The 17,665-nt window shown below is 42.9% G+C and overlaps 1 protein-coding gene across 4 annotated transcripts in view; it reads left to right on the forward strand.

Moving 5' to 3' along the window:
* Positions 1-17,665, forward strand: part of Dis3l2 (DIS3 like 3'-5' exoribonuclease 2) — a 306,233-nt gene that overhangs the window by 220,790 nt on the left and 67,778 nt on the right. For all 4 annotated transcript variants that reach the window (XM_035441100.1, XM_027397459.2, XM_035441098.1 and 1 more), the window contains 2 exons: positions 2,813-2,925; positions 14,395-14,502. In XM_035441100.1, the coding sequence (XP_035296991.1) occupies positions 2,813-2,925; positions 14,395-14,502 (221 nt within the window). The remainder of the gene's footprint in view (positions 1-2,812; positions 2,926-14,394; positions 14,503-17,665) is intronic.

Raw genomic sequence — 17,665 nt, forward strand, 5'->3', positions numbered from 1 at the left:
CAATTTTCACTAAGTTCAGAAAGTTCATGTATAGTAACACAGAGCCCAAGTTTAAAATTATGGTTTATATCATGATGTAATAGTCATCTCTCTTTTCCTTTAGTCAATATTTACCTGTGAGGCCCACATATTATAATCCTGACTTCAAAAGAGGACCCTTTATTTTACCTTCTTCAAGTGTTGGTTTTAAATATTGAAAATATCAGAATTTAGAAATTGAGACATCCAAGACTTCTGCCTTTGGTCGCTTGGAGTAAAGTTCCTAGAGCATCGGGCATAACAGACATGTTCACTGCAGCCAGTGACCCAGCAACGTAGCTGTGTGTCTATCAGAGTGAGGCTACTCAACTTGGAGCCAGGCTGGTTTCACAGGCCAGCTCCCCAGCCAGACTTTTCCCTGTGGAAGATAGCCCATTGCATCACCCCATTGCAGCCATGGGGCTGCTTTAAGAACACTTAGTGGGAGGATCTCTGTGTGTCAGAACAATTGAAGACTAAATTCTATGCTTTGCTTGAACTTTTCATTTTAAGCACCCCATTTTTAAAAACTGAGGAAAGAATTATTACCCCCTAGGAAGGAGGAATAGGAAATCAATAAAAGCTATAAACGTTTCATATAAAATATCTGATGGGCCAGTGAGATGGTTCATTGTGTAAAGGCTTCCTTCCCAAGTCCGGTGATCTGAGTCCAATCCCCAGGGTTCACATGGTGGGAGGAAAAAACTGATTACCTCAAGTTTCCTCTCGCATTTACATGTACATGTGTCTGCTCACCCCACCCGTGCACACACATACATAATACACTCACATGTACATGTGTCTGCTCACCCACCCGTGCACACACATACATAATACACTCACATGTACATGTGTCTGCTCACCCACCCGTGCACACACATACATAATACATAAATAAGAAGGTGATTTTTTTAAAAAGAATTAGGAATGTCTGATGCCCTAGGACTGGTCAGACAGGTCACCAGAGGAGCAAATGGGGGCATGCTAATAAGCTCCTTGATATCACATGAGACTCTCAATGACTCAGAACTGAAAGAATATTCATTAGCTCAGGAATGGCCAAGTAGATAAATAGACTAGGTTCAACCTCAGCTGGATCCCAAAGTTCAAATGAGTTCACCCTGGATTTCTCCCTATTTCTTGGACTTGTTTTTTGTTTTGTTTTGTTTTTAATGTTTTTATACTTTAAGTATGTGGATGAGGGTGGTTCCTGGCAACTACAGGCTTATGTTGTCCCCCGTTTCTGGGTTTACAGGAGAGACCCTCTTGGATGAAGTCTATGTTGCCCCTGAAAACAGGCTGAGAAAAATTCTGTTTGGGTCATATGCCTATGCCAAGAATAGTCACTGTCAACAGGAATGGGGTATAGCAGGAGAGCATCAAGTACATGATTAGTTTAACACCTTCAACCCTGTGTTTGTATCTTCAGTGTATCTTTCTTCAAGCTAAATGCTTGTTTTATGAGCATATTCTCTTCAGATGCTGTCTTTTTGTATATTTCTATAAACAGATACATAAGTACATCCATGTTTGTATTACATGTGTGTATAGCCACATGTGTGTATATTTGTATTTACATGGCATTCCATATTTGTCAGTTTATTAACAGAACATTCAAGAGTAAATCTTAAGTTTCTAGACTACTTCTCCTGTGGCCCTAAGGGACAGTTCCACCAACCTAGGTACTACCTCTTTGGTGGGCCTTGTAGGGGTTGGACAATTGGAAGAAAGGAAGGACAGAGAGGAGCAAGCAAACTATTGATTCTATACAATAAATATTTAGTGCTCACTATGCACTGGCATTCTTATAGTCACTGAGCATGGATAGTCAAGAAAGGTCCTGTTTGCTTTGTTTACTCTGTTATCTCAAGAGAGGTAGACAGGGAACATTTAAGCCAGTGAAAATATGATACTTGGCAAGGATGAGCGTTCTGGGGACAGATCACAATAAGTGTCATTGGATACACAATTGGTGTTTAAACAGACAAGTAAAGAGAGGACAGAAGAACCTCTTCTTACTTGGAGACCCTTTTTAGGTAAAGAGGTTGCTGATTGCAGATCCTGCTGAGATATAGCACAAGCATAGCAAAAAGAACTAGCCAGACAAGCTTCTGAATGGGGTAAGGTAATGGGGTAAGATGGGTGCATTCAGAGTAGAAAAGTTGTCATGGCAACTGCATCCACAGTATGTGAAAGATAGGCTGCAAGATTACCAATGTAGGTTGAGGTGAGACCATGCCTGGGCATGAACACTGAGCTAAGAAGTGACATTACCAAATGCATGTTTAGAAGCATGACAGCAGAAGCTTGGAGGACTAGGTAAGGGACAGGGGCAAGATGGGCAGGTCAGACATAAGGCTGACTGAGGGCTGTGGCCAGTAGAAGTAGATAGAAGGCAGAGCTTCTAGAAACAGTGCCTTGCAGGTTTGGGGAACCAACTCATTTGTTGTAACCTGAAAGGATTAACTTATTACCCACTAGGCCTATCTTTTGCAAATGTAGTGATGGATTTTCCCAAAGATAAGAAATCTTTAGAGATGGGGAATAGTTTCTGAAGATGACACTCTCATTTGTTCACAGGAAAAACCTCTTTATCTGTCTGGTATAGGATGAGGAAAGTGACAGCAGCACTAGTCACAGGAGCCAGAAGTAGCAGGCGAGACTAACAGTTCTAACAGTGGCCCATGCTTCAGGGCCTAAGCCTGTGAACATTGCAGGCACCCTTGGGAAGGATCCCAGGAGGAATTCTGCTAACTTTCCAACCAGGCTGATGCTCCTTCTTATATGCTTACAGGCACCTTTGAAGTGGGCGTCCACATCGCTGACGTGAGTTACTTCGTTCCGGAGGGATCCTCTCTGAATATGGTGGCTGCTGAGAGAGCCACAAGTGTCTACTTGGTTCAGAAGGTACAAACCAGCTTTACATTTCCTAGATTTTACAAAATGTTCCCATTTAGTATTCTTCCTTTGTTTTCAATTTGTGAAGAACATGTCTTTTCTGAATCTAGTAGGATCTAAAATACAGGCTTGGCACTGGGAATATGCTTGCCCTCTGTTACTGCACATTTTCTTGAAAGAAGCCAAAGTTTTCATCTCAAACATCATCTTTAGAGTAGCCTTGTCACAATCCTCCAACAATGGACAGCTTTCAAACTGTTGCTCCAAAGAAGGACCTAAGAAACCGCGCATACCAGATGCTGGCTTTTGTATAGTTTGGATAACTATAAAAAAAGATTGGATGACACATCCAATCTTTTGTGTTATCTATGGCCACTCTCACACAGTAGATACAGAGTGGAATGATAGTTCACTGTCTACAATAGGCCTTTGAGAAACTGTTTCAACCCTTATTCTAAATATGGGTACCAAGCCTGTCCTGACCTGCATTTTACAGGTGGCCCACAGTGTCCCCAAGATGGACACTCCTAGAGTTAGATGTCTCTCACCTCAGCTATGAAAGGAAGAAATTATATCCCTCCTTGGGGCTGGGAGATGACTCAATAAGTAAAGTATTTGCCATCCAAGTATAAGGACCTGAGTTTGAATCCTTAGTACCCACATAAAAGCAGGGTATGATGATGTGCATTTGTAATACTAGCACAAGTGGGAGAGCTGGGGGAGATCCCCAGAACTCACTGGCCAGCAAGTCTAGCCAATCAGTGAGTTTGGGCTTCAGTGAAAGGTTCTATCACAAAAAATAAGGTGGAAAGGAAGATAACCAGTGTTGGCGTCTGGTCTTTACACACTTGTGTAAACACACACACACACACACACACACACACACACACAGAGAGAGAGAGAGAGAGAGAGAGAGAGAGAGAGAGAAAGGGAGGAAGGGTGGGAGGGAGGGAGAGAGGGGAAGAGGGAGGGAGGGAGGGGGAGAGGGAGAGAAGCAGAGGAAGAAAAATGCATCCATTCCATCCTTTAACATGAATTTTCCAAGCACTAGGTATCTATAGGCATTGCAGTAGGCTCTGAAGATAGCGGTAAATAAAAGAACATTGTGACTTGTCTCTATTCTGTACTGGAGATCATGGGTTCTTTCAGCCTTTTTGTTCTCTGACAGTATGCTCCTCTGCTCATTTTGACTCATCTTATTATGGACTGTGTCTTGACATTCACTTCCTGTCTTGTTTCCATGGACTTAATAGCTTGAACCTTCTCTCCCAAATTTCATGCTCTAGAACATGACTTTGGGTATTTGATCATTGACTGTACCAAGGTAAAATGCCCCCACTCTTGCCAACCCATCCCAAGGCATTCTGAGAGCTTGGTTGGCCCCAGATCTCAGAGACCAAAGACTAGCCAGGTGCCATATTTACTCTACTCTGAGAATTTCCAAATGTTATTGCCCAGGGAAGGGGTATGGCTACCTATTCTCTCTCCACTACAAACTGCCTGTATGCCCCCACTCTTGGCAAAAGGAGCACCAGGCTATGAACTCTGCCTTACAAACAGTGTGTCCTCATAGTCTGGTTGCTCCCTCTTCAGATCCCTGTTTATTTTAGGTAGAAGCTGCAGAGGATCAAGAAATAGGTCTTCTAGGGTCTAGATTTTCACATAGCTTTGGGCCCAAGTATTTTTATCCCATTTATAAAACAACCTTTCCCTTTCTCTTAGTTCTTGTTGACTTCTCTTGCTCCCTCCACAATGTAACAAACAATGCCTTGAAAACATATATATTCCTGGCTCTTTCTAAACTCCTACTTTTTGATGGTCTCCAGAAAGGTTTAGTCCTTTGGTGCTGTGTTGTCTAGATGCTATTAAGGCAGGCCACAGAGGCATACACAGTGGTGAACAAGAGAGACCCTGTCTCAAGCAAGTTGGAAGGTAAGGACTACCACTCAAGATTGTCCTCTGACCTCCACAATACACCATGGCATGTGCATGTCTGCATTCACATACACAAAAAAATGCACCCACATGCAGTGTGTGTGTGAGTGTGTGTGTGTGTGTATATCTATGTGCACATCCATTTTTGGGCGAGTGACCTTTATTCAATTTTGTCTCTTTATTTAGGTATTTATACTACAAATTTTGAAGGAAAAAAATATTGAACTCCAAAGCCCCCTTCTTAGCTTGACCCTCTGAGAATGTAGTCTGGATACTTATACACTGACTCCACTTAACCTCAAGCTGCAGGCATCCTGTGTATGTGTCCTGCCTAACAGCGATACTGGCAAATCCTGCTTTTCCCTGGTCCAGATCTGCAAAAAGGAAGATGAGCTTCCAGATCCCTTATAGTGTTATGATGGAAAGCTCAATCTGTGAAGTAATCAGGCTGTGTCAAACTCGTAAATGTGAAACACTCTATTTACAATAGTGTAACTCTGCTCTTCTGATCTGATGAGTTGATAACTTTAGACACCATGGGAGCCTCTTCCTCTGAGCAGGTGGCTCTCTCTTGTCTTGCAGCTGCATTCTCCTTTTACAAGCAGGAATTGCCTTTCAAAATTAGAAACAAAAGAATAAAATTAGATTAATAACCTAGTGTTTGGCTTTCTGTTCCCTTTACTTTGGTTTTGTGACTGTCACAGTTTGAGAATCTCTTTGGAAGTGCTGGTTGGGGCTCTCCTGCTAAACTCTGAAGGTGGAGAGCTGATGGAAGAAGGGCTGTGAGCCTCCACTGCCCAGCCCTGCCTCCAGCTTGGCAGGAGCTCGAGGCGCCGGCCCGCAACCTTGGACAGCAGGAGCTATGCATTCTGATGCTTTTGAACCGCTGCTCTGACCTTTCTTCCTACTCGGTTTTGTTTCTTAAAGGACTGTGTCCAGGAACTTTTCTGCTGTTTTCACTTGACTTTGCCTGTAAAGGTCTTCTTAAAAGCTGGGTGAGCTGCCTTTCCCTCTGCATATTCTCTGTTCTTTCACTTGGCCAAATCATTTTTTTCCCAACTCTTGTCACTCCGGGGAAGGGGGATGGGCATTCCGGTTGATTTCCCATCTATAGGAAATGTGGCTCTGACTTCTTTTCATTAGGATGCTGACTTATAAGTGACTGATGGTCAGAGTTACAATCTAAGCTTGGTTTGGGGAATGATCCCAGAGAGTAGAACAATATACAGCGGAACCAATCTTGGGTCCGGATCCTAGCTCACTGGCTTTAAATGAAATTCTTCTTGTTGAGATTTGACTCACAGGGTAAGGATTCAGTGATTCTTGTTAACAAGGAAGCACAGTCAAGAGAAAGATAAATTTGAAAAGTATCTGTTTAAATTCTTAAAATTCACCCTTTCTCTTTGACAAAGATGGTTCTGTTAGGATGGGGACAACTGTGTGTCTGAACTTGAACCTATTCTTTTCAGAGGCTGTGACATCTGCTCAGCTAATGTTTTCTCTGGGAAAGAAATACAATTTAATTAAAGTTTTAAGGTAATTAGAAAAAATAAGCATGTGAATTAAGTTTTAAAAGTAAAAGAAAACCTAAACAGTTGAAACCTAAACCTAAACTTTGTCTGCTGGCCCAGCCATGCATGTTATTTTAGGTGTGAAACAGCTCGAATGAAAGCTCACCCATAAATCTCGAGGATATTTTATTGGTAGTGCTTTATAATAGAGATCAAAGATTGGGATTGGAACCCTGTCCTCATGTAGAGTCCAAAGAGTTTTAAGATGTTCCTTTCTGACACCAGCAGATTGTCGGTGTTGCTGTTTTGTTAATGTCAAACTGTGCAGCAAAGAGTTGATCAAATTCTGGATCATGGAAGTGTTGACATGAAAAAGGAAACCCTTTAAGCAGAGATGTTGGCTGTCAAACATACTATTTTCTTTAGGTTTCTTCAGTCTGTGAGCAGGGAGCTAGCTGAGCATACCTTGGTGTGAAAACCTCCAAGTCCTCAGAAAAGGAGAAAGCACCAACTTGCCATATGGGGTGCACTGAAGGTGTGAGGGGACGGTTACCTGGGGAGCCAGACAGTAGCTTGGCTTAAGAAGACAGAGCGTGACCTCTCAGACAGCGGAGACCCCATTGCTTGTCTGGCCTCATGTCACTGCTCATCCTTCCTGTCCCTCCGCACCCAGATGATTGATTCTTCCCTTCTGTGGCCCTTTCAACTGGTCACAGGGCTGTCCTGGCTCACCCGTTGCTGAACTTGGCCAGCCTGCCCGCTGTGGCTTTAGCAGATGTTTCTGCTCTCTGAGGCCCATGTAAGATTTTATAGTCTTGTTGGTACCCCCACCCAACAGTACTGGGCACTGGTGTATTGACCTAAATGACCAGTTCTCTCAACTCTCCCAAGCCCTGGTCCAGAATGCTTAGAAAGTCAGGGTCCTGTCATCGCTCCTTTTTTCTACAGTCGGCCTTTAAGCTCAGTCTGGACTGAGCTTTGGGCTTAGGTCTGAAGCATTCCCCAGCTCTCTGCTTTTCTGCTGCAAAGTTCTATCATTCTTCACCATGTAGTGTTACTGAGGACCACTGTGCCAGGTGTCAGGATGCAAAGCTGAGAGAATACTGGTCCTGCAGTCCTGGTCCTGGTCCTAGTCCTGGTCAGTGTGTTCTGAGGCTGGAGAGATGGCTCAGCAGTTAAGAGTTCTTACTGCTCTTGTAGAAGACCCAGATTTGGTTCCCAACACCCACCTGGCATCTCACAACCACCTATAACTCTAATTCCAGAGGATCTAAGCTTTCCTGGCCTCTGTGGTAGTGCACAGAAGCTCACACAGGCACGCACACACATGGACAGGCGGTAAATAAAAGCTTTAGAGGCAGTATGTTTGAGGAACAGCATGGAGTGTGGACTGGCTGAGGTATGAATTACAGGGGTTGCCAAGAATGGAAGTTGGAGAGAGACCTGAAGTGGCAAACTGAGAAACATGGGCTCCCTTCAGGGTTATAGGTTATGCCAGGTTTCTAGAACAGTTGAGTGACCTTCTTCTAAGGAGAAACTCACCTGAGCCAGAATTGGGGATAGCATTTCAGTACTAGTCCCTTGAAGCTTTGAGTAACTACCCCCAGAGGCAGAGACCCTTGTTCATATACTCTCCAGAGAGTTTATCGGTGCTATTGTATCTAGCTGAATAGTCACCCCCAATTCCAGCATTCCCTATCCTACAGCAAGAAGGAGAGAGAGGAAAAGGGTTGGGGAATGGAGAAACTATTTTTCCAGAGACCCAAAAACAGTTGCTGAATCCAGCTCATCCAGCTCATTGATTCCTGGGAAAGGTAAAGGCAATAGTGCCTATTATAAATAGGATTCCTAAAACAGAGAATGTAGTGATTACTAGCCGATCACCTGCCTGATGACCTGATTGCAGGTTATCACTAGGTGAGGTGTAGTAAGAAAGAAGATGTCTGAGCTGGAGAGATAGCTCGGTGATTAAGAGCACTTGCTACATAATCATGACCAAACTTTAGAGATATCCCAGTACCCAGGTTAACAAGACAGGTAACCTTACAAAACACCTATAACTCAAGCTCCAAGGGATCTGACACCTTCTTCTGGCCTCTGCTCATGCACAGGTGCACACAGCCACAGACACCCAGCTACATTTACACATATACACACCACCACCACCACCACCACACAAAATAAATAAATAAATAAATAAATAAATAAATAAATAAATAAGCAAGCTTAAATGTAAAGAACATACAGAAATCTGGAGAAAATAATGGAGGTGATGTTTGCTTTAGCAACACACACACTGAAATTGGGATGCAAAGATTAATACTGCCCTTGAATAAGGCTTACATGCAGATTTGAAAAGTGTCCCATATTTAAAAAATAAAAATTGATGAAGTTCTCTTTTCTATTATTACCATGAAATATCCGAAGCTATATACGAGATTTATTAAGTTCAATTTTGTGTCTTGGGTTTTTGTTTGTTTGCTTGGTCAGTTTGGTTTGATTTTTGCTGTTTGGTTGGTTGGTTGGTTTTGTTTTGAGACAAAGCACTTTGTAGCCCAGGCTGACCTTAAACTCTCCTTGTAGATGAGGGTGACTTTGAACCCCTGATCTTCTTGCACCTACCTTCCAAGTCTGAGATTAGAGGTACATGCTCAATTTTGACGACTGAAAGTTCAAAAAGTCTAGGGCCATCTCTAGTGAGGGTCCCTCTTTGTATCACCTCAAGACAGACGGAGTGGTATTAGCAGGAGCTATATAAAAAGAACAGATCGTGTGGTAGGACAGGAAGCTAGGATGAAAGGAGGAACCAGAACCATAAACCATTTTGAGAAACTTCAAGTGAAGCTTCGGAAGGTGTGAACTGGGGAAAGGAATAGAGTCTAGAGTGAAAGGCAACTCTACCCTTGTGCTCTGACAGTGGGGAACGGAACCTTCTGAGTAGGGAGTTCACCAGCAAGAGCTGCAGGCAGTTAGGGCAGGCTTAATACAGGGGAGCAGACCTCCCTGTAAAGTTAGTGAAATTGGCTCAAGAGATGGTTGATGGAAAATACTAGAAAGGGCATGAGTCTCTCTTCCCTGTGCAGAAGAGTTGAGGTTTTCTGCTGAGAAAGCATGAGAAGGTAGCAGGGTAAATTGGAGGAGAGCAGTAACCAGTGGGAAGCCTAGGGAAGATGCTATCAAGGCATGGCAAGAGCTGATCCACACAGCCCAGCACGTTTCCTGTCACCATTAGTGTTCAGCAAATAGAGTCCCCAGAACAACAAAGACGTGCTATGAGACTGGTGCTTGTTTTGCAGTTAGGAGGATGGGATTTGGGCAGCAGGGGAACTGTGCTGAGGCCCATGCCAAGCAGGGAACACGATAAATGCAAGACCAGGAGAAAAATGTCAGGGTCCAGGGAGCATAGGCACCAGCCCTGTGCTGTTGGCAGCAGGAGTTTCTCTACAAAGAAATCTTTCCTGGTTATCCTTGGTGCTCTGCACCTCACTCAGGCCCAGAATCTCTGCAGATGCTGTGACAGGCCTCATACAGCCCACATGCTGCATTGGATCAGGGCCTCTCTCTCTCACCTCACCTGCCTGGACAGGCATATGAGAAAGTGGCTTTTAAGAGAGGTCCCCACCTCACCAGCGCTCTTCCACAAGGAAGCCTGTTGCACTCTGGGTAGAGCAGGAATGCATGCACAGTGACCCCTGGAGGACCAGTGGATTTATGAGAGACTGTGATACGCCAAACCACAAATGTGATCATAACCTCTTAATTTTGTCTCCTTTGAAAGACACAGGCCTAACCACCTATTTACAAAACTGGATGAACATGGACTGTTTCCTCTGAATTCCATCTGATTTCTTCCCCAAGATCTAGTAGAAAATTTATTTAAAATGACTGTCCTTTAAAATTAAATACAATTATACTACCATTAAATCTTCATGAAACTTGCGTTCTTTGGTATCTGACCAGTGGGAGGAGCAAAGCAGTTTTGATAACCTGGGCAGCCACAGGGTGTGCTGGTAGTGTTTTAGTTTTACTTTTTAGTAGAGGGTAGCCAAAATTCTTCCCTCTCTACTGAAAGTACTAGTTGCCGTAGACATTTTTGTGTAAAGATGCTGCTATAGAATTCTGCAGCAAGGATTTCCTAAATGTTTTTTTGTGATAAGTAAACAGAGAAAAAAAAACCCAGGTTATTCATATCATAATAGAAGTCAGTCATCTGCATACTGAGAGTGCCTACTATTTTGGAGGTACTAGATAGAGGGACAAGGCCAGACCCCTCTTTGTTCTTGGGGTTTCCATAGCCTAGAGGAGTGGGGAGGCACCTAACAAGGCGTGAGGATGCAGTGTAGTCAGGGCCTTCCTAGTGGTGAGAATGAGCAAGAGGGGTGGAGTAACAAGCTTATTCTTTGGGACTGCCCCACAGCCTCTGTGAAAGACCAAGGGAAGTTACAAACAGTACATTCTCTGCTTGGGGGAGTCTGGATAAGCCATGGACATGGCAAGGAGCTGAATCTGGAAGGATATGCCAAAGTTTGCCTGAAGCAAAGTGTCTGGAAGGGTGTTCCAGAACATGGGAACACCATGTGCACAGGCTGGGGCAGTGAGTAGGCACGCAGGTGAAAGGCTTGCAGTGGGAAGGCCCATGGACGAGAACCACAGTGTTAGAGGGGTGTACCTGGGCACAAGGCTGAATAGGAAGGTTGAGCCAAGGGGCACAGGGACTTGGACACCTTGAGCTAACTTTTATTGAGCATTTCAGAACTATTTCACTTAAAAGAAAACTTAGGTCCAAAATTGTCCTAGCTTACTGCATCATCAAGAAGTTTGGGGCCCAGGGTCTGCCTTGAGGTCTCCGTGTCAAAGTCTTCCTTGTTTTCTTACACTGCCACCACGGCGCTGCCTTCAGCTGCTTGGTGCTCTTAAAGACTTTGAGCCCCACCCAGCTCTTCATTTATACATAAAGTTTTAGCCTCATACTTGTTTATAAAAATGGATCAGGCATAATAAGTATAATAAGCATAAATTTATATTTAAATGTATAGTAGAAGATCAATTAATAGAAAGTGTAGCTTTTTAAAAAAAAAATAAGCTTTTCTACAGAAAAATCAAGGCTCCTTTGCCAACATCTTACAGTGCCATACTCTGTCAGTCACAGCTAAGAGACTGCCTTTGGGACACTGCAGGTGTGGGAGTAAAGATTTCACTAGACCCTAGATAAATGATAAATGGGTGTTTATTGGGGAACACTTACACAGAAAAATACAAAGAACTGCTGGAGCGTTTCTCTGCCCTTCCTACAGGATCAGCTGACCCACCAGAAAGAGCTTGCAAACAGAAGCCATACCTCCAGCTTCCATCCGCCTGAAGCCATACCCAAAGACTTGTGGCTACCGTTACAGGTTCACAGACAAGATGCCTACAGGACACTGCTGTTAACTACACTTCATCCTTTATTTAGATTTCACCTATTTTTCCAACAGTGTTTTCTGTTTCAGGATCCAGTCTAGGCCCATGATACAATGACTTTCATTTGACAAACACTAAAGGAACGATGTCCTGAGTTATGTTACATTATCAGATACTCAGTCTTGTGACTTAAAGTATGATATTTCCTTGAACAAGTGCTGTCTAATTAGAGAGAGAGAGAGAGAGAGAGAGAGAGAGAGAGAGAGAGAGAGAGCATCTGGTGTCATCATCTGATAATGCAACCCAGAAAAGAAGGTAGGAATGCACACCCAGAAAATATGGATGAACTTCTCTCAGCCCCATGATAATGCACACACAAGAAAATGCCATATATTTAGAGCACATTTTAACTTGCTACTAAACCTAGTAGGGTGCTGAGGATATAGCTTGCCTAACATGCACAAAGCCCTGGGTTAAATCCCAGCACAGCATAAGCCAGGGATGGCCATCCACACCTGTAATCCCAACACTTAGAAGGTAGAACCAGGAGACTCAGAAGTTCCAAGTCATCCATAGCAAAGCCATCCTTTGAGACAAGCCTGAGCAACACAGGAGCTGTCTCAAAGCAAACAAGCAAAAAGCAAGATAGCAAATAGTGTGTCCTTTGGGCTGATGATATAAAAAAACAGACAAGAAGAAGTGAAAACTTTAAGAACATTTTCATAAAGAATCTGTTACCAGAAGGTTTCAAGTAGTCGTTGGGTTTTTTCTAGGTGTAAAACTTCTAGAATACTGCTATAGAGGTGAGCAACTATTAATTTTTCATTACCAACCTAGGCCATGGGTTCTTGAATTTCCTCTTCTATACTAAGGACACATTCTCTATGGAAACAGTATAGTACAGAAACTCTCAAAGTGAGAGAAACCACCAAGATTTGTTTTGATTTTATTAATAAAGAAATTTGCTAAATTTATGTAAATACAGTGTAACAGCCCTCACTTCCCAATGAATTAATACAGGATTCAACAGTGTATGTCAAGTTGGTCCACAGTAAATGTGAGAAAGAGATGGTTTATAATGCAATTTGAGTTTGGGAAAAAGAGCAGATGGTGATATGTAACCTAGAAAAATATGGGAGAATAAATCAATTTGAAGGCAGGAGGGAAAGAGGAGTATCTTGGTGGGGGAAACAGGGGAGATAATAATTTTGTTTCTGGTATTTGGGAAAATGCAAATAATTTCAGAGACAGCTATCTGTCATAATTTCTAAGTATATTAAGACAAATTGTTTTGTTAAAGAAGTATGTCATACAATCAGTTGTGATGTTTTGTTGTTGTTGTTTGTTTTTGATTGCTTATATAACCCTAGCTGGCCTGGAACTCCATGTAGACCAGGCCACAGAGATCTGCCTGCCTTTTCTTCTGTCTCCTGAGTGCTGGTATTAAAGTTGTGTGCTACCATAACCAGAAAGATCCATTTATTGTGAGATTAAAACATAGCAAGTAAGAAAAATCATTCAGGCTTTTAAAACCCTGCACAATGGGGCTGGCAGGTTGGCTCAGTGGAAGATGTACTTGCTGCCAAGCCTGGTGACTTGAGTTCAATATCTAGTACCTACATGGTGGAGAGAACTAATTTCCCACAGACTGCCCCCTGACCTACACATATGCACCATGGTATGTACCCCCCACGTGCAAAAATAAATAAATAGTGCATTTTTTGGAAATAATGCAAAATGGGTGATTGGTTGGCCACTGTTCATCTGTGAACCTGAATTTGTGAACTTCACTTGTCATAGTTATATTTTATTATTCTGTATATTTTATTATTCTGTTTATAGTCCAACATAATTTTGTAATTTATGGTATGTTCAATTACTAAATTAAGTAACTGATGATTTCACTTTGATAAGGCTTTGGGGAGTTTACATTGCCTTTAAGTTTTTAAGTATGTTGTTCAATCAGAATAGTTATACCCCCAAACCTCCCACATACACTTTAATTGTTTATTTTTATTTCATATATATAAATGTATGTGTACCATATGCATGACATAGGGGCCAGAAGAGGGCATCAGATCCCCTAAAAGTGGAGTAAACCACTATGTGGGTGCTGGGAACCAGACCCAGTTCCTCTGCACGAGCAGCAAGTTCTCATAGCTGCTGAGCCGTCTCTCTAGCTCCCTTCTCCCATAGACTCCAGATCACCTCCAAATAGCTCATAAACATTTAATGCAATATTATATTCTATTACTTAGGGAATAATGACAAGAAAAAAGTGTATATATGTATTCCCCACAGATGCAATCTTAAAAGTGAATAAACCTTTCCAGCCTTGGCAGAACCTAGAAATCCAGAGGTTGAATTGTAACCACAATGACAGTGTTTGTTACTGCCTGATACCTTCTCTTCCTATCCCCAGTTCACATTCCCTTGACACTAGAGCCTTTGGCAGAGCCTGGAACATGGTGCTCTTTCTTCAGAGGTTTCTAGAAGTGAGCCTCCTTTACCTTCAGCTCATTCTGGAAGCTTAAGCTAGTCACCAAAACTGCCTCTGGTCTGTGCCTTGGCTGCCTGAGACAGACTCCTGCAGGTTGGACAAGGATGCTTAGAAACTCTCCTATGTTCACAGGTGGTCCCCATGCTTCCCAGGCTTCTGTGTGAGGAACTGTGCAGCCTCAACCCCATGACTGACAAGCTGACCTTCTCTGTGATCTGGAAGCTGACCCCTGAAGGCAAGGTAACAGATGGTATTTTGTCGTTCATTCTCCACTTACCACTGTCCCATCCTGTATATCATGGTGAGCATCCACTGTGTGTCTACACTAGACTGAGTTTTATAGGGATGGATGCAGGCCTGGGGTAGCTGCTGTAGGGAAAAAGTCTAAAGACTCTAGTCTCAGAAGAGCCAGTCCTACCTAGGAGGCAAGACTGACCCCACCTACTGCCAGTATTTACCAGCTAATGGAGACACTAGTTGTCAAGGTGGGAGCTTGGGTAGGAGATGGGTGCACTGAGGGTCGATGTGCATCTGGGAAGCCAGATAGGAAGCCAGGCTGTGAGTGAATGGTGGCAGTCTGTGTTTCCCTAGCATGTCCTGAGGAAGATGGCGATGATGGCTGGAAATATAAAGACAAACAAAGATTAGTGGAGTACCACTTCAATCCTAGTGTGCCATGAGGAAAACACAGATGATAGAGGTTGTCCGCAAGCATTCCCTACACGCAAGGAGGAGAGAAGCTGGGGAAAGATGGCATTCGGGATGCCAGGCCTCTCCCCAGAGTGAGCAACTGTAAACATCCTTACAGGGTCCTGCTTGAGGGCCTAGGGCTTGCTCAGCACAGGCTTCTGCAAAACTGGTTGCAAACACCATGAAAGAACACGGGAAATGTATATGCTGTAATAATAAGTGTAAGTGAAAAGAATATGCTTAATTATGAAGAGTTTCCAAATAAAGATGGAAGATTAAATAACCACATTGATTTTTCATTCCATCCCAAAACCTCACTAAAACAACAGTAAAGAGATTTAAAAAAGAGAAAAAAAGAAAAAGAAAAAAAGACAAACCCACAAGGACAAAGAGAATGGGAGAGGAGACAACAGAAACAAAACCTTGGAACCAGGAGAGCAGATGGATGAGTGGTAACTGACTTAGCAGTCCTGAGAAAGCTTAATCCTGAGCCAGGAACAGAGGAAGCCAAGAAACAAAAATTCAGAGGTTGACAGCACCAGATAACTCTGGGAGGTGGGGGAGGGGTGGGGAAAGTGAGGCTGACATCAGTATTGGTGCAAAGTTCACTGAAGATTGACCCTTAGGTCTTAGCAGAAGACCTAGAGATTTTTTTCTATAGACAGTACAAATGAAGGTGTGTCTGAAGCAGGGGAACCCCCCCCCATCTCTGCCTCTCTCTGTCTTTCTTTCTTTTCCCCTAGACAGGGTCTCACTATGTAACTGTAACTAGCTTAGAACTTGCTTTGTAGACCATGCTGGCTTGGAACTCACAAGATCACAGAGATCCACCTGCCTCAGCCTTCTATCTGCCCCTGTCACCATGCCCGGCTAAGGTATTTCACCTTCATGCCTGAAGAGACAACCAAGTGGAAAGCATCTTTCCTGAAATAAATACAGCAAAGTACATTTAGAAGGAGAAGCTATCCTTGAATTTTAAACAGAAGCTGTCTATGCTACAGTAGCTAACTTAAAAGGGCTGGGTTTTTCACAGAATCAGTTGACCTGAGCTAGTGAGAGATCACTGACTCCGGTCTGACAAATGGGGAACCTGAATAAGACCCAACTAGGCTCCCTTAATATAGGTGACAGTGGTGCAGCAGGGGCAATATACGAGGCCACTGGGAGTGGGTCCAAGGTCTAACACTACTAATGCACAAACTGACCTAGTGAGCCCATTCTCTATGGAGAGATACCTTGCCCAGCCTAGACACTGGGAGGGGGGCGGGGGGGGGGGGTTGGTCCTGCCTCAATGAGATGATGGGACAGACTCGTAGACTTCCTACGGGAGGCCTCACCCTCTACAAGGAACAGTTGGGAGGAGGGAGGAGAGTGGGGGGAGTGGTAGGAGAGGAGGGAGGGGGAACTGGGATTAGAATGTAAAAAATAAATTAATAATTTTTTTTTGAAAAAGGGCTGGGTTTTTGGGGAGCTTGGAACCTTTAGAAATTAAAATCAGGATAAAAGAAATGAAAAAGAGTCATGATTCTGGTTTGAAATGAAGTATGTGCAGTGTGACAGGAGTGCCCACATACACACAAATGTACACAGTGCACACACATGCATGTGCACACCATGTGAGGTTAAAAGAGTGGACAATTGTCCAGTAAAGTTTATGCCCATTAAAAAAAAAAAAGACCCAGCAGGAAGCTTGCTGTCTCTCCTCTGACATATGGAAGATGCTTCATGAAGCAGCTGCTGTGTTGGAGTCGTGAAGACAGCCCTCACCAGGCACTGAACTGGCTGGCACCTGATCTGGAACTTCTAGCCTTCAGAACTATGGGAAACAAATTTCTATGGCTTAAGCCACTTGGTTTGTGGTATTTTGTTATAGCAGCCCAAACAGACTAACACAGTATCAGATGAACTTTGTTAATCAGGTTACATAAAAATCTACTAAGAATAGACCTATTACCCAGGCATGACTTTTTAACATATATTGGCCATTTAGAATGTACTGACTTAGAAAGAAAGAAAGAAAGAAAGGAAGGAAGGAAGGAAGGAAGGAAGGAAGGAAGGAAGGAAGGAAGGAAGAAAGCACTGACTTAATATTCTGATCTCTAACTGTAGGCACATTTCATTATGTAGTACTTTTAAAACCACATTGTTAATGTCATTGCTTTTCTTATTAGTCCAACCGTTTCAGTATTAGGAAACCCACAAGCTCATATTACATGCAGGATTACTAAAATTCTAATTTTATAAAGTTCAACTTGTATCATCAATGATAAACAATGTCAGTTGTTTCCTTGAAGTACTAAATACCCCAGTCTAAATAGCCATGGTTTCCATGTCAGCTGTTCTTCGTATAAAACTGGTATGTTTGTAAGAATGCTATCAGTTTAGCTTACAGATAGCTATGTGCATGTTTTTCCTCCAAAGGTCATCCTCCTCCCTCATGAAGTGTAAGTAACAAAGACAAATGCCTGGGGTTGAGATATAGAAAAGTAATGAATCGATTATACTTGTCCGGTGAGAACATTCTAAATGGAGCTAGCCCTTTTTTTCACTGTCAGTGTGTGATATGTGGAGTAGCATGACTGCTATGTCCTACACATGTGAAATATTTTACCTTCCAAAGCTTCTAGACCATTGCTGTGAATGGCAATATACAGTCAGGTTGTATAACACCCTGGATTATGACTATAAACAATTTGGACCATACAGGCCTGAA

Source organism: Cricetulus griseus, chromosome 2, assembly GCF_003668045.3.
Source record: "Cricetulus griseus strain 17A/GY chromosome 2, alternate assembly CriGri-PICRH-1.0, whole genome shotgun sequence".
Taxonomy (NCBI): domain Eukaryota; kingdom Metazoa; phylum Chordata; class Mammalia; order Rodentia; family Cricetidae; genus Cricetulus; species Cricetulus griseus.